Below are 26,500 nucleotides of genomic sequence, written 5' to 3' on the forward strand. Positions count from 1 at the left end.
TTTGAAAGCACCTTTGTCACCCCCATCCAAAACCTCTGTAGTGCCGGGCATGACCAAAACATATGGGTATGATTCGCTGGGCTTCTCGAGCACCTCGCACACCTATCCTCCACCCCAAAAAATTTACTGAGCCATGCTCCAGTCATATGTGCCCTGTGTAATACCTTAAACTGAATCAGGCTTAGCCTGGCACACGAGGACGACGAGTTTACCCTGCTTAGGGCATCTGCCCACAGCCCCTCCTCGATCTCCTCCCCCAGCTCTTCTTCCCATTTCCCTTTTAGTTCATCTACCATAGTCTCCCCTTCGTCCCTCATTTCCCTATATATATCCGACACCTTACCATCCCCCACCCATGTCTTTGAGATCACTCTGTCCTGCACCTCTTGTGTCGGGAGCTGCGGGAATTCCCTCACCTGTTGCCTCGCAAAAGCCCTCAGTTGCATATACCTGAATGCATTCCCTTGGGGCAACCCATATTTCTCGGTCAGCGCTCCCAGACTCGCGAAACAGATCTTTCAGTTGCGTTATTCCTGCTCTTTTCCACATTCCATATCCCCCATCCATTCCCCCCGGGGCAAACCTATGGTTGTTTCTTATCGGGGACCCCCCCAAGGCTCCAGTCTTTCCCCTATGCCGTCTCCACTGTCCCCGAATCTTCAGTGTAGCCACCACCACCGGGCTTGTGTAGTTCCTCGGTGAGAACGGCAATGGGGCTGTCACCATAGCCTGTAGGCTAGTCCCCCTACAGGACGCCCTCTCTACTCTCTTCCACGCCGCTCCCTCCTCCTCTCCCATCCACTTACTCACCATTGAAATATTAGCGGCCCAATAATACTCACTTAGGCTCGGTAGTGCCAGCCCCCCCTATCCCTGCTACGCTGTAAGAATCCCTTCCTCACTCTCGGGGTCTTCCCGGCCCACACAAAACCCATGATGCTCTTTTCAATCCTTTTAAAAAAAGCCTTCGTGATCACCACCGGGAGGCACTGAAACACAAAGAGGAATCTCGGGAGGACCACCATCTTAACCGCCTGCACCCTCCCTGCCATTGACAGGGATACCATATCCCATCTCTTGAAATCCTCCTCCATCTGTTCCACCAACCGCGTTAAATTTAACCTGTGCAATGTGCCCCAATTCTTAGCTATCTGGATCCCCAGGTAACAAAAGTCCCTTGTTACCTTCCTCAGCGGTAGGTCCTCTATTTCTCTACTCTGCTCCCCTGAATGCACCACAAACAACTCACTTTTCCCCATGTTCAATTTATACCCTGAAAAATCCCCAAACTCCCCAAGTATCCGCATTATTTCTGGCATCCCCACCGCCGGGTCCGCCACGTATAGTAGCAAATCGTCCGCATACAAAGATACCCGGTGCTCTTCTCCTCCCCTAAGTACTCCCCTCCACTTCTTGGAACCCCTCAACGCTATCGCCAGGGGCTCAATCGCCAGTGCAAACAATAATGGGGACAGAGGGCATCCCTGCCTTGTCCCTCTATAGAGCCGAAAATATGCAGATCCCCGTCCATTCGTGACCACGCTCGCCACTGGGGCCCTATACAACAGCTGCACCCATCTAACATACCCCTCTCCAAAACCAAATCTCCTCAACACCTCCCACAAATAATCCCACTCCACTCTATCAAATGCTTTCTCGGCATCCATCGCCACTACTATCTCCGTTTCTCCCTCTGGTGGGGCCATCATCATTACCCCTAACAACCTCCGTATATTCGTGTTCAGCTGTCTCCCCTTCACAAACCCAGTTTGGTCCTCGTGGACCACCCCCGGGACACATTCCTCTATTCTCATTGCCATTACCTTGGCCAGGACCTTGGCATCTACATTTAGGAGGGAAATAGGTCTATAGGACCCGCATTGTAGCGGGTCCTTTTCCTTCTTTAAGAGAAGCGATATCGTTGCTTCAGACATAGTCGGGGGCAGTTGTCCCCTTTTCTTTGCCTCATTAAAGGTCCTCGTCAGTACCGGGGAGAGCAAGTCCACATATTTTCTATAGAATTCGACTGGGAATCCATCCGGTCCCGGGGCCTTTCCCGCCTGCATGCTCCTAATTCCTTTCACCACTTCTTCTACCTCGATCTGTGCTCCCAGTCCCACCCTTTCCTGCTCTTCCACCTTGGGAAATTCCAGCCGATCCAAGAAGCCCATCATTCTCTCCCTCCCATCCGGGGGTTGAGCTTCATATAATTTTTTATAAAATGTCTTGAACACTCCATTCACTCTCTCCGCTCCCCGCTCCATCTCTCCTTCCTCATCCCTCACTCCCCCTATTTCCCTCGCTGCTCCCCTTTTCCTCAATTGGTGTGCCAGCAACCTGCTCGCCTTCTCCCCATATTCGTACTGTACACCCTGTGCCTTCCTCCATTGTGCCTCTGCAGTGCCTGTAGTCAGCAAGTCAAATTCTACATGTAGCCTTTGCCTTTCCCTGTACAGTCCCTCCTCCGGTGCTTCCGCATATTGTCTGTCCACCCTCAAAAGTTCTTGCAGCAACCGCTCCCGTTCCTTACTCTCCTGCTTCCCTTTATGTGCCCTTATTGATATCAGCTCCCCTCTAACCACCGCCTTCAACGCCTCCCAGACCACTCCCACCTGGACCTCCCCATTATCATTGAGTTCCAAGTACTTTTCAATGCACCCCCTCACCCTTAGACACACCCCCTCATCTGCCATTAGTCCCATGTCCATTCTCCAGGGTGGGCGCCCTCCTGTTTCCTCCCCTATCTCCAAGTCCACCCAGTGTGGAGCGTGATCCGAAATGGCTATAGCCGTATACTCCGTTCCCCTCACCTTCGGGATCAATGCCCTACCCAGCACAAAAAAGTCTATTCGCGAGTAGACTTTATGGACATAGGAGAAAAGCGAGAACTCCTTACTCCTAGGTCTGCTAAATCTCCACGGGTCTACACCTCCCATCTGCTCCATAAAATCTTTAAGCACCTTGGCTGCTGCCGGCCTCCTTCCAGTCCTGGACTTCGACCTATCCAGCCCTGGTTCCAACACCGTATTAAAATCTCCCCCCATTATCAGCTTTCCCATCTCTAGGTCCGGAATGCGTCCTAGCATCCGCCTCATAAAATTGGCATCATCCCAGTTCGGGGCATATACGTTTACCAAAACCACCGTCTCCCCCTGTAGTTTGCCACTCACCATCACGTATCTGCCCCCGTTATCCGCCACTATAGTCTTTGCCTCGAGCATTACCCGCTTCCCCACTAATATAGCCACCCCCCTGTTTTTCGCATCTAGCCCCGAATGGAACACCTGCCCCACCCATCCTTTGCGTAGCCTAACCTGGTCTATCAGTTTCAGGTGCGTTTCCTGTAACATAACCACATCTGCCTTAAGTTTCTTAAGGTGTGCGAGTACCCGTGCCCTCTTTATCGGCCTGTTCAGCCCTCTCACGTTCCACGTGATCAGCCGAGTTGGGGGGCTTCCTACCCCCCCCCCCCCTTGTCGATTAGCCATCACCTTTTTCCAGCTCCTCACCCAGTTCCCACGCAGCTGTATCTCCCCCAGGCGGCGCCCCCCCCCGCCCATCCTCTCCCATACCAGCTCCCCCCTCTCCCCAGCAGCAGCAACCCAGTAATTCCCCCCTCCCACCCCCCCCCCGCTAGATCCCCCGCTAGCGTAATTACTCCCCCCATGTTGCTCCCAGAAGTCAGCAAACTCTGGCTGACCTCGGCTTCCCCCCGTGACCTCGGCTCGCACCGTCCGACGCCCCCTCCTTCCTGCTTCTCTATTCCCACCATGATTATCATAGTGCGGGAACCAAGCCCGCGCTTCTCCCTTGGCCCCGCCCCCAATGGCCAACGCCCCATCTCCTCCACCTCCCCTCCTCCCCCCATCACCACCTGTGGGAGAGAGAAAAGTTACCACATCGCAGGATTAGTACATAAAACCCCTCTTTGCCCCCCACATTCGCCCCACCATTTTGTTCGAACGTTCTTTTTAATAACCCGCTCATTCCAGTTTTTCTTCCACAATAAAAGTCCACGCTTCATCCGCCGTCTCAAAGTAGTGGTGCCTCCCTCGATATGTGATCCACAGTCTTGCCGGTTGCAGCATTCCAAATTTTATCTTTTTATGAAGCACCGCCTTGGCCCGATTAAAGCTCGCCCTCCTTCTCGCCACCTCCGCACTCCAGTCTTGATAAACGCGGATCACCGCGTTCTCCCATTTACTGCTCCGAGTTTTCTTCGCCCATCTAAGGACCATTTCTCTATCCTTAAAACGGAGGAATCTCACCACTATGGCTCTGGGAATTTCTCCTGCTCTCGGTCCTCGCGCCATCACTCGGTATGCTCCCTCCACCTCCAACGGACCCGCCGGGGCCTCCGCTCCCATTAACGAGTGCAGCATCGTGCTCACATATGCCCCGACGTCCGCTCCCTCCACACCTTCAGGAAGACCAAGAATCCTCAGGTTGTTCCTCCTTGCGTTGTTTTCCAGTGCCTCCAACCTTTCCACACATCGTTTCTGATGTGCCTCATGCATCTCCGTCTTCACCACCAGGCCCTGTATATCGTCCTCATTCTCGGCTGCCTTTGCCTTCACGACCCGAAGCTCCCGCTCCTGGGTCTTTTGTTCCTCCTTTAGCCCTTCGATCGCCTGTAGTATCGGGGCCAACAGCTCTTTCTTCATTTCCTTTTTTATCTCTTCCACACAGCATTTCAAGAACTCTTGTTGTTCAGGGCCCCATGTTAAACTGCCACCTTCCGACGCCATCTTGGTTTTTGCTTGCCTTCCTTGCCGCTGTTCTAAAGGATCCACTGCAATCTGGCCACTCTCTCCTTTTTCCATCCGTATCCAGGGGGGATTCCCTTCTGGTTTACCGCACAGTGTTTTTAGCCGTCAAAATTGCCGTTGGAGCTCCTATCAAGAGCCCAAAAGTCCGTTTCACAGGGAGCTGCCGAAACGTGCGACTCAGCTGGTCATCGCCGCACCCGGAAGTCCAGGAAGCTTTTCTAACACAGTATGTAGATTGTCCGACCAGAGGAGGGGCAATTTTGGATTTAGTACTTGGTAATGAACCAGGGCAAGTAATAGATTTGTTAGTGGGGGTGCATTTTGGAGATAGTGACCACAATTCTGTGACTTTCACTTTAGTAATGGAGAGGGATAGGTGCGTGCAACAGGGCAAGGTTTACAATTGGAAGGGTAAATACGATGTTGTCAGACAAGAATTGAAGTGCATAAGTTGGGAACATAGGCTGTCAGGGAAGGACACCAGTGAAATGTGGAACTTGTTCAAGGAACAGGTACTAAGTGTCCGTGATATGTATGTCCCTGTCAGGCAGGGAAGAGATGGTCGAGTGAGGGAACCATGGTTGACAAGAGAGGTTGAATGTCTTGTTAAGAGGAAAAAGGAGACTTATGTAAGGGTGAGGAAACAAGGTTCAGATAGGGTGTTGGAGGGATACAAGATAGCCAGGAGGGAACTGAAGAAAGGGATTAGGAGAGCTAAGAGAGGGCATGAACAATCTTTGGCGGGTAGTATCAAGGAAAACCCCAAGGCCTTTTCCACATGTGAGAAACATGAGAATGACTAGAGCGAGGGTAGGTCCGATCAAGGACAGTAGCGGGAGATTGTGTATTGAGTCTGAAGAGATAGGAGAGGTCTTGAACGAGTACTTTTCTTCTGTATTTACAAATGAGAGGGGCGATATTGTTGGAGAGGACAGTGTGAAACAGACTGGTAAGCTCGAGGAAATACTTGTTAGGAAGGAAGATGTGTTGGGCATTTTGAAAAACTTGAGGATAGACAAGTCCCCGGGCCTGACGGGATATATCCAAGGATTCTATGGGAAGCAAGAGATGAAATTGCAGAGCCGTTGGCAATGATCTTTTCGTCCTCGCTGTCAACAGGGGTGGTACCAGGGGATTGGAGAGTGGCGAATGTCATGTCCCTGTTCAAAAAAGGGAATAGGGATAACCCTGGGAATTACAGGCCAGTTAGTCTTACTTCGGTGGTAGGCAAAGTCATGGAAAGGGTACTGAAGGATAGGATTTCTGAGCATCTGGAAAGACACTGCTTGATTAGGGATAGTCAGCACGGATTTGTGAGGGGTAGGTCTTGCCTTTCAAGTCTTATTGAATTCTTTGAGGAGGTGACGAAGCATGTGGATGAAGGTAAAGCAGTGGATGTAGTGTGCATGGATTTTAGTAAGGCATTTGATAAGGTTCCCCATGGTAGACTTCTGCAGAAAGTAAGGAGGCATGGGATAGTGGGAAATGTGGCCAGTTGGATAATGAACTGGCTAACCGATAGAAGTCAGAGAGTGGTGGTAGATGGCAAATATTCACCCTGGATCCCAGTTACCAGTGGTGTACCGCAGGGATCAGTTCTGGGTCCTCTGCTGTTTGTGATTTTCATCAATGACTTGGATGAGGGAGTTGAAGGGTGGGTCAGTAAATTTGCAGATGATACGAAGATTGGTGGCGTTGTGGATAGTGAGGAGGGCTGTTGTCGGCTGCAAAGAGACATAGATAGGATGCAGAGCTGGGCTGAGAAGTGGCAGATGGAGTTTAACCCTGAAAAGTGTGAGGTTGTCCATTTTGGAAGGACAAATATGAATGCGGAATACAGGGTTAACGGTAGAGTTCTTGGCAATGTGGAGGAGCAGAGAGATCTTGGGGTCTATGTTCCATACATCTTTGAAAGTTGCCACTCAAGTGGATAGAGCTGTAAAGAAGGCCTATGGTGTGCTAGCGTTCATTAACAGAGGGATTGAATTTAAGAGCCGTGAGGTGATGATGATACAAAACTTTGGTAAGGCCACATTTGGAGTACTGTGTATAGTTCTGGTCACCTCATTTTAGGAAGGATGTGGAAGCTTTGGAAAAGGTGCAAAGGAGATTTACCAGGATGTTGCCTGGAATGGAGAGTAGGTCTTACGACAAAAGGTTGAGGGTGCTAGGCCTTTTCTCATTAGAACGGAGAAGGATGAGGGGCGACTTGATCGAGGTTTATAAGATGATCAGGGGAATAGATAGAGTAGACAGTCAGAGACTTTTTTCCCCGGGTGGAACAAACCATTACAAGGGGACATAAATTTAAGGTGAATGGTGGAAGATATAGGGGGGATGTCAGAGGTCGGTTCTTTACCCAGAGAGTAGTGGGGCATGGAATGCACTGCCTGTGGAAGTAGTTGAGTCTGAAACATTAGGGACATTCAAGCAGCTATTGGATAAGTACATGGATTACGGTAAAATTATATAGTATAGATTTATTTGTTCTTCAGGGCAGCACGGTAGCATTGTGGATAGCACAATTGCTTCACTGCTCCAGGGTCCCAGGTTCGATTCCGGCTTGGATCACTGTCTGTGCGGAGTCTGCACATCCTCCCCGTGTGTGCGTGGGTTTCCTCCGGGTGCTCCGGTTTCCTCCCACAGTCCAAAGATGTGCAGGTTAGGTGGATTGGCCATGCTAAATTGCCCTTAGTGTCCAAAATTGCCCAGAGTGTTGGGTGGGGTTGCTGGGTTATGGGGATAGGGTGGAGGTGTGGACCTTAGGTAGGTTGCTCTTTCCAAGAGCCGGTGTAGACCCAATGGGCCGAATGGCCTCCTTCTGCACTGTAAATTCTATGAAATCACAATTGCTTCACAGCTCCAGGGTCCCAGGTTCGATTCCGGCTTGGGGCACTGTGTGGAGTCTGCACATCCTCCCCGTGTCTGCGTGCGTTTCCTCCGGGTGCTCCGGTTTCCTCCCACAGTCCAAAGCTGTGCAGGTTAGGTGGATTGGCCATGATAAATTGCCCTTAGTGTCCAAAATTGCCCTTACTGTTGGGTGGAGGTGTTGACTATGGGTAGGGTGCTCTTTCCAAGAGCCGGTGCAGACTCAATGGGCCGAATGCCCTCCTGCACTGTAAATTCAATGATAATCTATGATTAATCTAGGACAAAGTTTCGGCACAACACCGTGGACCGAAGGGCCTGTTCTGTGCTGTATTTTTCTATGTTCTATGTTCTATTAGCAACTCTCATTTGCCGCCTTCAGCTCATTAGAAAAAGTGATCATGGCGGTTGTGTGGAGAGGGAAAAACCCTAGGATTCCCAAAAAGGTACTGCAGAGAATGAGAGCCATGGGCAGCACCACCCAAAGTGGCAGACCTATCGGAAATTCTCCAGATGGAGAAAATTAAATTCGCCATCCGGGGATCAGAAGAAGGCTTCCACAAAATAGGGGAGCCATTCACCCAGCTGTTCCAAGACCTGTTTGTAGCCACCAGCCAATAAGCCAGAAGAAGGGAGAGGGAAGCCACGGTGCAACAACAAACACAAACAAAAGTGAGGGGGAGGGGAGTGAATAATTAGGCATGGAGCCCAACCATGCCCAAGAAATAACATAAACAGGAACAGGAGATAAGAACTGTTGTAAATAAGTACTTATTGTAAATAATGAAAGATAACTGATATAAATAATGGAAGACGACATATATATATATATATATATATATATTTTATTCTCTGTGTGTGAACACGCTTACCTTTGTTCTGCATGAAAATAGCTTAATTAAAAACATTTAAAAAAAAAAACTCCTGTTCAGCAGGTCATCTGGATGGGATCCTCATCTCAGCGTGTGCGGTCACCACTCGGTCCTTGGCCAATCCCTCCACCTCCAGGACCCGTTGCTCATAGTGGGTGAGGACTCTGATGTCCGGTGCCCTGCTGCCCGTCTGCGCCCTCTTCCACCGGTTATGGGTCGACTTTTCTTGTGGGGACACGGGGCATCGTTCGCTGCATGTGTGATTCATTGTGTGGGGGGGCCCATTGTGGGAGGGGGCTTGGGAGATGGGGAGTATGGGGGGCGGGGTCAGATGCAAGTTCATCAGAGTGGCGTGGTGGAGGTCGTAGACTTTTTTTAATAAACATTTTATTGAGGGTTTTTTTGGCGTTGTAACAGCAGCAATATAAACAATGTACACAAAAATATAAACATAGTGCAAATACACCTCCCTCCCCCACAGGTCCCACAATTAATTGACCCCCTAATCCATGCTCACCTAAGCCCCTCTCTCTCTCTCTCTTTCCCCCCCCGCCCCTCTGCTGACGATTAATTCTTTGCGAAGAAGTCGATGAATGGTTGCCACCTCCGGGGGAACCCTAACAGTGACCCTCTCATGGCAAACTAAATTTTCTCCTGGCAGAGAAAGCCAGCCATGTCCGATAGCCAGGTCTCCGACTTCAGGGGCCTTGAGTCCCTCCGGGCTACCAGGGAAGCAAAGGCCAGAACGTCTGCCTCTTTCTCCTGCTGGATTCCCGGATCCTGCGACACCCCGAAAATCGCCACCTCTGGACTCATTGCCACCCTCAAATTTAATGCCTTGGACATGACATTAGCAAACCCCTGCCAAAATCCCCTCAGCTTTGGACATGCCCAGAACATGTGAACATGGTTCGCTGGTCCTCCCGCACACTTTGCGCACCTATCCTCCACCCCAAAGAATCTGCTCATCCGGGCCACTGTCATGTGGGCCCGGTGCACGATCTTGAATTGAATCAGGCTGAGTCTGGCACAAGTTGCGGTCGCGTTGACTCTACTCAACGCGTCTGGCCAAAGGCCCTCCTCTATCTCTCCCCCCAGCTCCTCCCACTTTCGCTTCAGCTCCTCGGTCTGCGTCTCCTCTGACCCCATAAGCTCCTGATGAATGTCAGAAACGCTCCCCTCACCTATCCATCCTCTAGAAACCACCCTATCCTGAATTCCTCTTGGCAGCAGGAGTGGGAAGGTTGATACCTGTCTATGCAGAAAGTCCCGCACCTGCAGATATCAAAATTCATTTCCCCCCACCAATGCAAACATCTCCTCCAGCGCACTCATACTCGGAAAGGTCCCTTCTATAAACAAGTCCCCCATCCTCTCAATCCCCGCACTCCGCCATATTCGGAACCCCCCGTCCATCCTCCCTGGGGCAAACCGGCGATTATCGCAGATTGGGGACCAGACCGATGCTCCCACATGTCTCCTCCACTGCCCCCAGACTCTCAAGGCCGCCACCACTACCACGGGGCTGATGGAGTACCGCGCTGGTGGGAATGGCAGAGGCGCGGTTACCAGCGCCCTCAAACCTGTGCCCATGCAAAAAGCCGTCACCATACGTGCCCATGCCGACTCTCCTCCCACCACCACCACCAGCCACTTCCTAATCATGGCTTTATTAGCCGCCCAGTAATAATTGCTGAAGTTCGGCAGTGCCAGCCCGCCCTCTCCCCGACTCCGCTCAAGCATTACCCTCCTCACTCGCGGGGACCATACGAAGCCCGCTATAACTTTATTAACCCGCTTTCAAAAGTACCGCGGAATGAAGATGGGGAGACAATGAAATACAAACAGGAATCTTGGGAGGACCGTCATTTTCACCATTTGGACTCGCCAGCTAGAGACAACGGGAGTGCGTCCCATTGCCGGAAATCATCCTTGATCTGACCCACCAACCGGGCCAAGTTCAATTTATGTAGCTGGTCCCAATCCTGCGCCACTTGGATGCCTAGCTACCTGAAAATGTCCCCTACCACTCTAAACGGCAGTTCCCTCAGTCGCCTCTCCTGACCCCTCGCCTGGACCACAAACATCTCGCTCTTCCCCATATTAAGCTTATACCCCGAAAACTGGCCAAATTCCCCTAATATTCCCATGATTTCTTCCATCCCCTCAATTGGATCCAAAACATACAGAAGCAAGTTGACCGCATACAGGGAGACTCTGTGCTCCAACCCCCCCCCCCCCCCCCCCCCCCCCCGGACCAGCCCCTTGAGGCCCTCCGAGCAATTGCCAGCGGCTCTATAGCCAGCGCAAACAGCAGTGGGGAGAGGGGGCATCCCTGTCTCGTCCCCCGGTGTGCAGTCTGAAATCATCTGAAGTCGTCCTGTTCGTCCCTACACTTGCCACAGGAGCCTGGTACAGCAACCTGACCCAATCAATAATGCCCCTCCCAAATCCAAACCGCCCCAGAACCTCCCATAAATAATCCCACTCAACCCGGTCAAAAGCTTTCTCTGCATCCATCGCGGAGGTCGTAGACCTTCTGATGGCACTGGGTGCTGACCCTCCTGGTCACGCTCCCTGAGCTAGCCACTGCCTCTTCTTCCCACATGGCTGCCCTGTGGCTGATCCTCCTGGACCCCTGGGGGAACAGGGTTTCCCGTCTGGCCTCCAGTGCGCCAAACAGTTGTTCCAGGTCGGCATTGCCAAAGTGTGGGGCTGGTCTCCATGACAACATGGCTGCGAGCAGAATGGAGTTGGCTGTGCAGGAACGGTTTCTGCTCTCCTTTGTTAGTAGGGGGCTGGTGAGCGCAGTCCTGGGCGAATCAGCCAGTGAACCATGATCTGCGGCATGAATCCCATGGGGCCTTTTTAAGTGGACCAATTACTGTTTTATTGTGTGACGGCCTTGCCGGGCCAAGCATCGGGAGCCTGTGGCAGTTCCCGCTCGCTACCACACTTAGAAACATTTTGGTTGCATTGTTCCCCCATGCCTCAAAACGGTTAGTGTTTACATTGTTTATTCTGTTAAATGTGCAAACCATGGTGCATATAATCGACAAATGCCCTGACCTGTGCTTCAATGACAGTCTCACTGCCCTACACCTGGCTGATGAAGAAGCTGCCAACTGGCTGAAGAATTTCAAATTTGACATTGAGCTGTTCATCAGTGTATACGCCAATAGTAGTAGTATTCCGTCAAATAGCTGAAGAGAAAGCCAAATTGACATGGTGATGTGTGAGGTATTCCAGTAGCCAGTGTTTGCAAATAAGGATTCTCTGTTATGATTCCCGGGTTAGTCAATCATTCATCTTCAATACTGCACAGAAAAAAATGTGCATTTGCAATCGTAACAGATGCAAGCTCCAGCTACAGCAGTGTTTGGTAATCCTGAACCCGGAAAAGCATGCCTTGTCTGTTGCCTCTTTATGCATTAGATTGTTGTGTTTCAGATATTGTAAGAGAAAATCAATTTAAACGGTCCGTTTCCTCAAAATACATTCCTAATTTTTTTTTTCTTTCTCTACAGCCGAATGCAAAGGAACCATTCTTCTTCCCTCCTCAATGTGTCTATTAACAGCCTTAGGTGAAGCATCTGCACTTATTCCATTGAAGCAGCTGATGAATCACAGTCTACCACCTAAATTCATTGCTGGTCAGAAAACGAATTTACCTGATAAACTTCAGTCAGTTCTGAACACATTGACTCCACTGCTGCTCTGCAAGGCAAGGCCTGTGCAAATTACGACCTACCATATATTGCACAAGTAAGAAAATAAACTGACTAAACAAGACTAAATATGGAAATTATAGGGTAGATTTTCATCTTTAACTTCTGTAATATGATGGGCAGGTTGCATAACCTGTAAAGAACCTACCTGAGTTTCATTCCATTGAATTATAAAGAACTTGCGATCTGCCCTGCCCACCCAGGAGATGAAGATGATGACTACCTCAATATATTTTGTTGTCAGTGTTTAATCTCAGCACTACGTCCAAAGGAGGAGTTTGCTGAAGTGCTGCAACAGTACACCTTCTGACATAAATGTCAACCTGTTCCAACTGAGATTTCAGTTTGCTAACTAGATTGTTTTAGCTTGTTTATAAGTATATAAATGGGCTTTCTTTAACATTCTGCCAACTTTCTGATTCCTCAGTTTGAGATTGATTTTCTTTTACACGTTTCCCTGAACAAATAATCCAGGAGTGGTCCAGATTGGTTCTCCTTTTAATATTTCAAACACTGGGAAACACTTTTGTGACATGTTCCATGGGTTTTCCCCTTTATTTTTAATCCGGCAGGGGACAATAATTCACTAAATAATGCTGTATTGATAATTGGTGCTATTGAATAACTTAACTATTTTGTAAGCAGTTCAAATTCAGTTCTTCCATACACTCCTATATTATAACTGGATATATTTCATACTATAGTTCAAAATTTGATAAAATTACATGTGTTCTCACTAGAGTTATGAATGTTAACTAAAAGAGAAATAATTACAGGATGCAGTGCTGTTCATGTAACTGCTGAACTATCAGAATTTTGTGCTCTCTGCATTACTTGCAGAAAGACAATAATAGTAAAGCCATGTATAAATACACAATAAAATTATTGACACCAATATGACATTTAATGACTGAAAAATAGAGTTCTATTGTATTTACATATTTTTCAGTTTCTTTAAGTACATTGTTGATTGTGATGTAGTCCAAAAGACATGATCAGTTGAGTATGAAGCATTGTACCAGTTTTTTGTCTCAGTGTCAGCTTTGGAACTCCAGAATTAATCTAGGCAGTATTAAGTTTTTAACTTGATACTTCAGGGTTATTTATAATGACTCGATGCTGCCATTTGGATGCAATGCTAAAATAAAGTGCCATCAGTCCTCTCGGAAAAGACCCAGTGGTATCTGAGAAGTCAAGCATGATGCAATACATTATTGTCTTTTCCAGCTCGACAAATTTTACAATTAGTTGATTTATTTCAGCAGTTTACATTTCAAGTAACTTTGAAAACCACCATAGTTTTAGAGCTGAGGCTTGGATGCAACATTGACTATTATAAATTAAATAATGGTTTCATGGCTGAAACTGAGAATTCTCCATCCATCCTTCTGTCCAACTAACTGCTACAGGTTTTGGTACGGCTACACTGCTTCATCAATCAGTGATTTTTATCTTCCCTTTTCTGTCTAGAATATCCTCTGTCGGCAGCACTGAAATCAGGAATTCACTGAGAGAAATCACTAAGGCCGGTAATAGTTGTGTCCCACCACTCACTGATAAACCCCTCATTTACGATGACACAATGACAAAGCAAGAATTTATGTTAAAGAGGAACTGTCTAATTTTACATTTTAAAGAAAGGAAATAATCTAATTTTTAAACAAAATCAGGATGTATAAAATATTTTTAGTGTTTGACCTGGTATACTTTTGCGAAGCAGGGCAAACCTACCAATATTAACTTCCAAACAACATCGCACATTCTCCTTGCACAGCAAGTAGGTTGAAAATTTTTCAAGTTATACTAAGTTCCTAAGGATAAATAAGACAAATTGTGACCAAATTGCTTTTGATTTCTGTAACCATCAGGTTAATGTCAGAGCTACCTACATTTGATAATGAACATCTGAAATCTTATGATGACAATGGGAATGACGAAGAACGTGCTTTGTAAGTAATGGCCTGAGAACTCTTTATCAAAGTAACTTTGACCTCCTGAATGCCTTTCATTGTTCTTCATTCTACTAAGAGATGAGTAAAAGCTTAGACTCCAAGAGCAGTTCAATATTAAATAGTTCCATTTATCTTGGTCTATCCTAGAGCTATTTTGAATAGTGCAAATCCTAGTTATAATAACCCTCAAGGCCCACCGGGATACCCGAATCGATCTCCCCATGGCACTCATGGAATATAAGCTTACCCGATAGTGGGCGGTGGCCCGCTCAGCTGGAGCACGTTACCGGGCTATGTAAAAGCCAATCTGGAAAGGGACCAGCTTTCTGGTAGACCCAACGAGGACTTATCGTGTGTACGCCACTATAGCGGTCGTTTTCTATGACTACAATATACTCACGTTTATTTACTTTCAAGGGCCTGCTGGGTTTTCATACTAATCATGGACACAATTGCTGTTTGAGTTTGTTTCTATACTGCATTGGAACCTGCTTTGTAATATTTCTGCACTTCAAGTTCCAATTGACGTCAGAATTGTACTTATTGTTGTCTGTCAACATTAAGAATAGCCACCAAATTTGTGCCAGGGATAATCCAAAGAAGCCTACAAATTAACAATACATTTTGGTTACTTGTTTATGACCATTGCATTGATGTATAGATGCACTTTCCAAGTTTACTTGTCTTAGGGAGCTTTGCAAAGACATATGAATCTGCTAACCAGTTTGTTGCTGCCAATTTGCTCAGCATATCAGTTCTACAAACAATATAAATCCTGCTCATATAGAGCAATCGGTCCATTGAATTTGGAGGTGCTTCTCAGTTTCTTATGAAAGTTTTTAAACTGGAATTGCTCTTGAAATTGTTAAAAATAATCAAGGAACATGTGAACCAATTGACAGTTTTCCTAAGATAGTGATCATGTAAACTTGTATGTTATTTTAAGAGTTTTGTTTTTATACTTCAGATCACCACCTGCAGCACTTATGTCAGTAATTGGTACTCAGGAGGCAGATTTGGAGAATATTTTCTGTAACATTCCAGTTGGAGAGTACACAGATATTGAGCCACGAAGTGAAGCTTACTATTCCATTCTGGGGTACCTGCTTGCATGGAAGCTGCTTCTTATATTTTTCAAAGCATCACCATCTGAGGTAGATTTGTGTGGATTGAAGTGTCTTTTAGTGTTTAACCATGCTTTATAAATGGATTATTATTATTATTGCATATCACACATATGACTTCTGGTAACAGAAAATTAGCATGACAAAAACCGTTATCAAATAAAAACAAAAAAAACTGGAACCAACATGAGGTCAGTCAGTATCTATAAAGAGAGCTGTCAGGATAATGCCTAGAAGAGAGTGTGACGAAAATGATTCTTCACCATTGTTGACTGACCTGTGTTTTTCTAATTTGTTTACCTTGTGCTTTTTTTTTTAATAAACATTTTATTGAGGTATTTTTGGTATAGTAACAAGAACAAAATAAACAATATACATGAAACCATAAACATAGTGCAAAAGCCATTTACCTCTCGTACAGGTCCCACCACCCTCATTGACCCCCTACTCTAATCTAAACCCCCTTCTGCTGACGATTAATTTCCCGCAAAGAAGTCGACGAACGGTTGCCACCTCCGGGCAAACCCTAACAGTGACCCTCTCAAGGCGAACTTGATTTTCTCCAACAGAGAAAGCTAGCCATGTCCGATAGCCAGGTCTCCGACTTTGGGGGCTTTGAGTCGCTCCATGCTAATAGTATCCGTCTCCGGGCTACCAGGGAAGCAAAGGCCAGAACGTCTGCCTCTTTCTCCTCCTGGATTCACGGGTCTTCTGACACCCCGAAAATCATTACCTCTGGACTCAGCGCCATCCTTGTTTTTAACACCGTGGACAGGACATCCGCAAACCCTTGCCAAAATCCCCGAAGCTTTGGACATGTCCAAAACATGTGGACATGGTTCGCCGGTCCTCCCGCACATTTTGCGCACCTGTCCTCCACCCCAAAGAATCTGCTCCTCCGGGTCACATGAGTCATGTGAGCCCGGTGAACAACCTTAAATTGTATCAGGCTGAGCCTGGCACATGTTGCGAACGTGTTGACTCTACTCAACGTGTCTGCTCATAGACCATCCTCTATCTCACCTCCCAGCTCCTCCTCCCACTTGCGCTTCAGCTCCTCGGTCTGCATCTCCTCCGACCCCATAAGCTACTTAGAAATGTCCGGGACGCTCCCTTCTCCTACCCACCCTCTGGAAACTAGCCTATCCTGAATCCCCCTTAGTGGTAGGAGCGGGAAGGTTGACACCTGTTTACGAAGGAAGTCCCGCACCTGCAGATACAATTTGTTTCCCCTCGCAAACCTAAACTTTTCCTCCAACGCCCTCATACTCGGAAAGCTCCACTCTATGAACATATCCCTCATCCTCTCAATCGCCGCTTTCCGCCATAACCGGACCCCCCCATCCATACTCCCCTGGGCAAACCGGTGATTATCACAGATTGGGGTCCAGACCGATGCTCCCACTACTCTCACATGCCGCCTCCACTGGCTTCAAACTCTCAGAGCCGCCACCACCACTGGACTGGTGGAGTACCGTGCCGGCGGGAACGGCAGAGGCGCAGTTACCAACGCCCCAAAACTGGTGCCCTTACATGAAGCCGCCTCCATAAGCACCCATGCCGACCCCTCCCCCACCACCCACTTCCTGATCATGGCTATATTAGCCGCCCAGTAATGGTTGCTACAATTTGGCAGCGCCAGCCCACCCTCTCCCCGACTCCGCTCAAGCATTACCTTCCTTACTCGCGGGGTCTTGCCCGCCCAGACGAAGCCCATGATCACTCTGTTGACCCGCTTAAAAAAGGACCGCTGAATAAAGATGGGGAGACGCTGAAATACAAATAGGAATTTCGGGAGGACTGTCATCTTCATCGTTTGCACCCTCCCGGCCAGAGACAACGGAAGCATGTCCCATCTCCGAAAATCGTCCTACATTTGGTCCACCAGCCGGGCCAGATTCAATTAATGCAGCCGGTCCCATTCCCGTGCCACTTGGATGCCTAGGTACCTAAAGCTTCCCGTTACTAACCTAAACTGCAGTTCTCCCAATCGCCTCTCCTGTCCCCTCGCCTGGACCACAAACCTCTCACTCTTTCCCATATTAAGCTTATAACCCGAAAACCCCTCTATTGGGTCCGGAACGTACAGAAGCAGGTCATCCCAAGAGGCGAGGCCACGTTGGATTTGGTTTTGGGTAATGAACCAGGCCAGGTGTTGGATTTGGAGGTAGGAGAGCACTTTGGGGACAGTGACCACAATTCGGTGACGTTTACGTTAATGATGGAAAGGGATAAGTATACACCGCAGGGCAAGAGTTATAGCTGGGGGAAGGGCAATTATGATGCCATTAGACGTGACTTGGGGGGGATAAGGTGGAGAAGTAGGCTGCAAGTGTTGGGCACACTGGATAAGTGGGGCTTGTTCAAGGATCAGCTACTGCGTGTTCTTGATAAGTATGTACCGGTCAGGCAGGGAGGAAGGCGTCGAGCGAGGGAACCGTGGTTTACCAAGGAAGTGGAATCTCTTGTTAAGAGGAAGAAGGAGGCCTATGTGAAGATGAGGTGTGAAGTTTCAGTTGTGGCGATGGATAGTTACAAGGTAGCGAGGAAGGATCTAAAGAGAGAGCTAAGACGAGCAAGGAGGGGACATGAGAAGTATTTGGCAGGAAGGATCAAGGAAAACCCAAAAGCTTTCTATAGGTATGTCAGGAATAAGCAAATGACTAGGGAAAGAGTAGGACCAGTCAAGGACAGGGATGGGAAATTGTGTGTGGAGTCTGAAGAGATAGGCGAGATACTAAATGAATATTTTTCATCAGTATTCACTCAGGAAAAAGATAATGTTGTGGAGGAGAATGCTGAGCCCCAGGCTAATAGAATAGATGGCATTGAGGTACGTGGGGAAGAGGTGTTGGCAATTCTGGACAGGCTGAAAATAGATAAGTCCCCAGGACCTGATGGGATTTATCCTAGGATTCTCTGGGAGGCCAGGGAAGAGATTGCTGGACCTTTGGCTTTGATTTTTATGTCATCATTGGCTACAGGAATAGTGCCAGAGGACTGGAGGACAGCAAATGTGGTCCCTTTGTTCAAAAAGGGGAGCAGAGACAACCCCGGCAACTATAGACCAGTGAGCCTCACGTCTGTAGTGGGTAAAGTCTTGGAGGGGATTAGAAGAGACAAGATTTATAATCATCTAGATAGGAATAATATGATCAGGGATAGTCAGCATGGCTTTGTGAAGGGTAGGTCATGCCTCACAAACCTTATTGAGTTCTTTGAGAAGGTGACTGAACAGGTAGATGAGGGTAGAGCAGTTGATGTGGTGTATAATGATTTCAGCAAAGCGTTTGATAAGGTTCCCCACGGTAGGCTATTGCAGAAAATACGGAGGCTAGGGATTGAGGGTGATTTAGAGATGTGGATCAGAAATTGGCTAGCTGAAAGAAGACAGAGGGTGGTGGTTGATGGGAAATGTTCAGAATGGAGTACAGTCACAAGTGGCGTACCACAAGGATCTGTTCTGGGGCCGTTGCTGTTTGTCATTTTTATCAATGACCTAGAGGAAGGCGCAGAAGGGTGGGTGAGTAAATTTGTCGACGATACTAAAGTCGGTGGTGTTGTCGATAGTGTGGAAGGATGTAGTAGGTTACAGAGGGATATAGATAAGCTGCAGAGCTGGGAAGGAATAACAGGAATGCGGAATATTTGGCTAATGGTAAAGTTCTTGAAAGTGTGGATGAGCAGAGGGATCTAGGTGTCCATGTACATAGATCCCTGAAAGTTGCCACCCAGGTTGATAGGGTTGTGAAGAAGGCCTATGGAGTGTTGGCCTTTATTGGTAGAGGGATTGAGTTCCGGAGTCGGGAGGTCATGTTGCAGCTGTACAGAACTCTGGTACGGCCGCATTTGGAGTATTGCGTACAGTTCTGGTCACCGCATTATAGGAAGGACGTGGAAGCTTTGGAGCGGGTGCAGAGGAGATTTACCAGGATGTTGCCTGGTATGGAGGGAAAATCTTATGAGGAAAGGCTGATGGACTTGAGGTTGTTTTCGTTGGAGAGAAGAAGGTTAAGAGGAGACTTAATAGAGGCATACAAAATGATCAGGGGGTTGGATAGGGTGGACAGTGAGAGCCTTCTCCCGCGGATGGAAATGGCTGGCACGAGGGGACATAACTTTAAACTGAGGGGTAATAGATATAGGACTGAGGTCAGAGGTAGGTTCTTTACGCAAAGAGTAGTGAGGCCGTGGAATGCCCTACCTGCTACAATAGTGAACTCGCCAACATTGAGGGCATTTAAAAGTTTATTGGATAAACATATGGATGATAATGGCATAGTGTAGGTTAGATGGCCTTTGTTTCGGTGCAACATCGTGGGCCGAAGGGCCTGTACTGCGCTGTATTGTTCTATGTTCTATCCCAATAAAGCAAAACCCTGTGCTCCACCTCCCCCCCCCCCCCCCCCGGACCAAATTGCCAACGGTTCTATAGCCAGCGCAAACAACAGTGGGGAGAGGGGCATCCGTGTCTCCTCCCCCGGTAGTCTAAAATAGTCCGATGTTGTCCTATTCGCCCGTACACTGGCCACAGGAGCCTGATACAGTAACCTGACCCAGTCAATAAAGCTCCGTCCAAATCAGAACCGTCCCAGTATCACCACAGATAGTCCCATTCTACCTGATCAAAAGCCTTTTCTGCATCCATTGCGATCACTACCTCCACCTCCCTACCTTCCGGGGGTATCATGATCACATTTAACAGCCTTCTTACATTGGCCACCAACTGCCTGCCCTTAACAAACCCCGTCTGGTCCTTCCCAATAACTATTCTGGAGGACAAGATTTTGGCCAGCAACTTGGCATCTGCATTCAACAGGGAGATCGGCCTGTAGGACCCACACAGCTCCGGTTCTTGTCCCGCTTAAGAATCAGCAAAATCATTGCCTGTGACATCGTCGGGGGCAACACCCCTCTTTCCCTTGCCTCATTGAACATCCTCAACAACACCAGCCCCAATATCCCCGAGAACGTTTTATAAAACTCCACTGGGTACCCGTCTGGACCTGGGGCCTTACTCGCCTGCATGGCCTTCACGCCCACCACTATCTCTTCCAGCCTGATTGGGGCCCCCAGCCCTTCTACCCGCTCCCCGTCCATCTTTGGGAAATTCAGCCCCTCCAAGAAGCGCCTCATCCCCTCTGGCCCCATAGCGGGTTCCGACCTGTACAGCCTGCTGTAGAAATCCCTAAACGCTGTGCAAGCATTCTGCTGGCCTTCTCTCCACGTTCATAGATCGCCCCCCTCGCCTTTCTCAGCTGCTCCACCGCCCTCCCTGTGGTCAGCAAGCTAAACTCCGTCTGTAACCTCTGCTGTTCCCTTAAAAGCCCTGCCTCTGGGGTCTCCACATTCCTCCTATCAATCTATAGTATCTCTGCCCTGCCCACCTTCTCCCTATGGGCCCGGATCGAGATCAGCTCCCCCCTGACCCACTGCCTTCAGTGCTTCCCACACCACCGCTGCTGAAATTTCCCCCGTGTCATTGACCTGCAGGTAGCTCTGAATACATTTCCTCACCCGCTCGCACACCCCTTCATCCACCAAAAGTCCCACATCCAACCTCCAGTGCGGGCGCTGGTTACTGTCTTTACTAACCTACAGGTCAACCCAGTGCGGAGCATGGTCTGAGATTGTAATCGCTGAGTATACCTTGTGCTTTTTATAATTTATGTTTACTTTTGTATGCTCAAAAGGAACTGTTCTGGAAAGGAACTTTTTAGCACACTTAGACACCATTGAAATTGTTATAGCGGTTAACCTGGGATATGCTGATAGTGCATCGCAGATAAAATAATTGACAGAACTCTTCAAGCGGTTATTGGCTAGGTATATGGATTACGGTAGAAAGATGGGGTGTAGATTAATTTGTTCTTAATCTAGGACAAAAGTTCGGCACAACATCGTGGGCCGAACGGCCTGTTCTGTGCTGTATTTTTCTATGTTCTATGAGGGCTTCTTGCCAATAAAAGTAAAATACTTTGGTATAAAATTGAAAATGTCTGAAAACCGAAGTATTGAAACAATGTGCATTAAGGTGTCAGCTTTGAATCAGGGGTAGAATTCTTGCTTTTGAGGAGGTGATGGATTCAGGTCCCAGCCAAGTGGCTTAGTGCGATACCAAGAGAGCACTGCACTGTCAGATAAACCATTAAATCAAGACCGTTATATCAGGTGGACAGAAACAATCTCATAACACCTTTAAAGTTGGGGAGAAGAGCTCTCCGCGTGTATTGACTAGTATTTATTCCTCAACCATCATCACTAATCAAACAGATTATCTCATTACTGTTTTTCGAACCTTGCTGTGGGTCCCTTATCCGCCACATTTCTTGCATTACAACAGTGACTACACTTGAAAAAATGGAAACCGTTTTTTAGACATGAGAGATAATATATAATGCACATGTCTTTCTCTGTTTACTGAGCAAGGAAGATGCACTAATGCTACTCGACATAGGACTAACCTATTTTAATAGGAGTCAATTTTTTCCCCCTAATCTTCAGCTTGAAACTGATCAATTTTGTGGCACTTGTTTTGTGATTTAAAAAAAATTAAAACTATGCTACCTATACTTTCCGGCATGCTAAAAGTTTAAGTATGTCTCTTCGAACTTCTTCAATTCATAGAAAATGCTCATTTCTAGCCACCCTTCATAACTTGGATTTATCTTTCCTGTTCTTCTCAAGCAAGGCAATCTTTAGATATTTCCTCTGAGAAGTTCTGTTCAGTATAACATCAAGTTGATTATTTTGCGTGTGTAATACAATATTTCTAAATCACTTCGAAGTTTCTCTCAAATGACAGAAATGTTAGTCATAGTTTTATAACTTTAGGTTAAGTAGCATGATCCAGTAAAAAAAAGGGGGGGGTTTTGGAAATGTTTTTATTAATTTTTTAACATTTTATACAAAATTACAAAACATATAAACAAAAGTCCATGACCAAACACAAACTATACCCCAACACAACCTTCCCACCCATGGGACAACAAGAACAAAAGAGACAAAGAGAATGCCCCCCCCCCCCCCCCCCCCCCCAATCATCCCCAACAGCTAACAGTAACTAATTCTCTGAAATGCAATACAAACAACCGCCATCTCTGGTGGAATCCTTCAATCGACTCCCTCAAAGTGTATTAGACCTTCTCGGGGTGAAAAAACTCTACCAAATCCACTAGCCACACCAAGGCACTCGGCGGTTTCGCCAACCTCCGCGCCACCAATGAGGCGAAGTCAAGGAATCCGCCCCAGCACCTGACCTAAGCTCCGGCACATCCAAAAAAACCCCAAAACATCCACCAGAGGGCAAGGCTCTAGCTCAATATTTAGAATCGTTGACATGGTGTTGGAAAAGGGCCTCCAGAAACCCGCCACCTTAAAACAGGACCAAAACATGTGCGTGTGGTGCCACAGGCCCCCTCGAGCAGTGGGCACACCTATTTTCTACCCGCTCAAAAAAACTACTCATTCTAGCCTTAGTGAGGTTGCTCGAAACACTACCTGGATACGGCTCAGTCTTCACACGACGGCATGGCATACACCCTCCATAGCCCCTCACTCCACACATCCTCCTCCAGTATTGGCCCCAACTCCTCCACCCATTTAGCTTTTTACCCCTTCCATCAAACTCAATTCTTCCCCTACGATCCCCTCGTGCACACCAAATGTACTGCCCTCCTCGGACCCCAGGATATCTACAGGATAGAATCTTCTCCAATAAGGATGATGGCGGCACCACCAGGAAATCCCAAAGAAAACCTCTTATCAAAGCTCCGTACCAGAGTGGCACGGTGACGCAGTGGTTAGCAGTGCTGCCTTACGGCACTGAGGATCCGTGTTCGATCCCGGCCCCGGGTCACTGTCCGTGTGGAGATTTCACATTCTCCCCATGTTTGCGTGGGTCTCACCCCCACAACCCAAAGATGTGCAGGCTATGTGGATTGGCCACGCTAAATTGCTCCTTAATTGGGAAAATAATAATTGGGTGGTCTCAATTTATTTTTTTTAAACTTCATACCTGGAGGTACCTAAACATGTCCAAGCTTAACAGTCCAAATTTCTACTCCCGGTCCTCCAGGCTGGCAAACCGCTAGTCCAAGAATAAATCACCTAGTCTCTCTAGACTCTTTCTCCATGCACCAAATGTGGCAGCCAGCCTTGAAGCTGCCCCCAACTTAAAATATTGATGGAGTTGCCTCTATATTTTTAGCATGGACACCACCACCGGGTTTGATGAGTACCTTGCCGGCTCCAATTGAAGTTGAGCTGTTACCTCCAAACCTGTGCCCTTAAATGACCCCGATTCCACCTGAACCCAGAGAGTCCTCGTACCCTGCACCACCCCAGCACCTTCTCCTTGTTGGCCGCCCAATAAAGTACAGCAAATTTGGCAGCTCCAGGCACCCTGCCTGTCTCTCACTCTGGAGAACGCCCCTCCGATTGTTGGGTGTCCAAATCTTGCACTGTAGCCAGCAGTTTTATAAACAATATATTGTCTAAATTTGGAGCGTACACATTCACTGGAACCGCCGCCTTCCCCTCCAATGCCCCTACTACCATCATGTTCTGTCCACCCTGATTAGATATAACCCTCTCCACCCGGAACTGAACTCTCTTATGAATGAAAATCGCCACCCCGGGCCCGACTATCAAAGCCCAAGTCAAACACCTGGCTGACCCAGGATTTCCGGAGTCTAGTCTGGTCCCATACCCACATGTGAGTCTCTTGTAAAAATACCACGTCGGTTCCCAAATTCTTCAAATGTGCAAAAACCCTCACCCTCTTTACTGCCCCCCTCACTCAGGCCTTGCACGTTCCAGGTGACTAAATTAGTTGGGGGCCTCTTACAATCCCCATCCACCCTCAAGTCAGCCATTATCACAGTGATGCATTATACTTTCATCCCAGGTTCCTTGGTGTCAGACTCATCAGTCGCCTGCCCCACACAAAGGGTGAAACAAAGGAAATCCCCTGGTCACTGTTAGCCCCCTACCCACCCCCCCCCCCTAAAAAAAGCCGGCAGACTGCCTGCCGCCTCAACCAACCCGCTCCACAACAAAGATTCCAGACTCATCGAGCCTCGCCAAATTGACACAAGTCGCAGCCCCACCCCATACCATTCTCACTCACTAGCCTAGTATTTCGTGCTAGCAAGGTGTGTTCGCCTCCCCATCCCCAGGTTATAGATGATTAACATTACCACTTAGAAAGTGAAAAATGTAACAGACTTGTAATGATTGTAACTACAATTTTGTACAGCAAGATGATGGAAACAAAAAAGCACATAACGTTTATGGGATGACCATTTTTTTGTTTTTCTTCTCCAGTTGCGGGCTATATATGCAATTTATCTTCGTAAAAGTAAATGTTTACACAGATTATTGCAACATCTCTTCAGACTGATGCCAGAAAATCCAACTATTTCTGGACAGGTTGCTGATTCTGCCAGTAAAGGGTTACGGACACTATTCAGTGAGAAACATGTCATTCTTCTACAAGGTATGGAAATAAATAAGGATAGAATAAGTTTATTCTAAAGTCACTTAAACCTGTACTGCCTTTGGCTTAAAGACTCATTGACATTATATGATTTTCCTAAAAGTTAATATTTAAATAAATATGGAGGAATGAGTAGTTTGGTTTATTTGGACTGCCGATAGCATCAAGCTCCCGAATTTCCACGCAAAGTTTCCCGACTTCTCTCTTTTCTTTCTTTGAGACAGTCCTTAAAAGTTAATTTTCACCAAACCTAATGTTTCACCTGTCCTAATGTTTCTTTGGCATGGTGACAGTTGTTTGGTCCGATTACACACCTAGGAAGCTACTTGAGATGTTTTACCATAGTAAAGGTGCTTCATAAATCCAAATTATTGTTGCATCTTAATCAATCTGCAGTGGCAGACTTTGGCACAGTGAACCCTGCATTAATATTGCTACACCAAAGTAAAAGATGTAACCACACTTGAAATTTTGTTCCAGAAATGCAATTAATTAAAAAGTGGTCAATGCCTCTGCACTTCTATGTCATTTCTTATCGCCAACAATAAAATATTGAAAAATCTATTTTACTGGTGTATAAATGAAACAGTGTACTCATTGAAAAACATGAGCTTTTTTTGATAACTAGAATTTTGAATTTTAGTTCTCAAGACAATCTTTAATAAATATCAAATTAAGTCATGAAAATTTTGTTTTACTAGAGCGAGAAGCCTTAAACACAGAGATTTCCAAGTTGGCTTGTGCTGTATATTATAGCGTTTTGGAAGATTTGCCAGCCACAGTTCGCCTTTGGTGGAATAGCCAAGACAAGCGTGTGTCCTGCACAGTGGATAAATACACCAGCAGATATGTCAGCAGCATTCTTTCTTCACAGGAAATTTCAGCTGTGCAAACCAGTACACAAACATTCAAAAGCATGGTGGTTAGTGATCATTTTTGACGTATTCAGAATTTTATTTTGCTGCATGAACTTTGGCCACATGCCTCTTATTTCGTAGGGTATCATTTGAGTAAATTGCAAAGAACAAATGTTATAGAAATTCTTGTGCTTGAACTGAATTTGGACTGATTATTCCACCTCTTGGTTAATGTGATTTGAAGTAAATTAAATGATATAGTTCTAAAATTATAAATTCCCAGAGATCTCCAAAGATTCAGCATATTGTCAATCGCCTACTTGATACACCCTCCACCATTTACACTCCTCATGGTTAGAGTGGGCAGCAGCCTATGATGGACAATTAACGGTAACCAGACCATCAGTTGTTTTTCAAACTTTTTCTCCTGGGACCCATTTTGCCAACCTGCCGAACTTCGCAACACACACCACATTCGCTTACCTTTAATGCGAAAGGGGAGTCTGCTTGATCCTCACGATCTTACTTCAATCAGGTTCACAGGTGGAGAGGGCAATGCATATATCAGGTGCAGAATTCAGCTAGATCCTTTGTGCCATCTTCATATTTGGGAGAACGAAAAATCCAACCTTGCACATGTAGGTCGTCGTGAAGGGCAATAGCAACAAAATGCTTGTTTTACTCAGCACTGGATACTCTTGGAAGATGTTACTCCAGAATTATGACAGAATCTTTGGCTTTTGCCGTGTTTTTAATGTTCTGTCACAGGTCAGGTACAGCAGCATAGTCTTTTCATTTGGATCAGCTGCAAGTTAATAACTGACTCTGGGG

General features: G+C 47.1%; 1 protein-coding gene across 2 annotated transcripts in view; it reads left to right on the forward strand.

The window, feature by feature from the left end:
• Positions 1-26,500, forward strand: part of ltn1 (listerin E3 ubiquitin protein ligase 1) — a 268,450-nt gene that overhangs the window by 207,652 nt on the left and 34,298 nt on the right. For both annotated transcript variants that reach the window (XM_072514034.1, XM_072514036.1), the window contains exons 23-27: positions 12,037-12,274; positions 14,106-14,186; positions 15,157-15,343; positions 24,641-24,812; positions 25,514-25,734. In XM_072514034.1, coding sequence (XP_072370135.1) covers positions 12,037-12,274; positions 14,106-14,186; positions 15,157-15,343; positions 24,641-24,812; positions 25,514-25,734 — 899 coding nt within the window. The remainder of the gene's footprint in view (positions 1-12,036; positions 12,275-14,105; positions 14,187-15,156; positions 15,344-24,640; positions 24,813-25,513; positions 25,735-26,500) is intronic.

Source organism: Scyliorhinus torazame, chromosome 8 (assembly GCF_047496885.1).
Source record: "Scyliorhinus torazame isolate Kashiwa2021f chromosome 8, sScyTor2.1, whole genome shotgun sequence".
Lineage (NCBI taxonomy): Eukaryota > Metazoa > Chordata > Chondrichthyes > Carcharhiniformes > Scyliorhinidae > Scyliorhinus > Scyliorhinus torazame.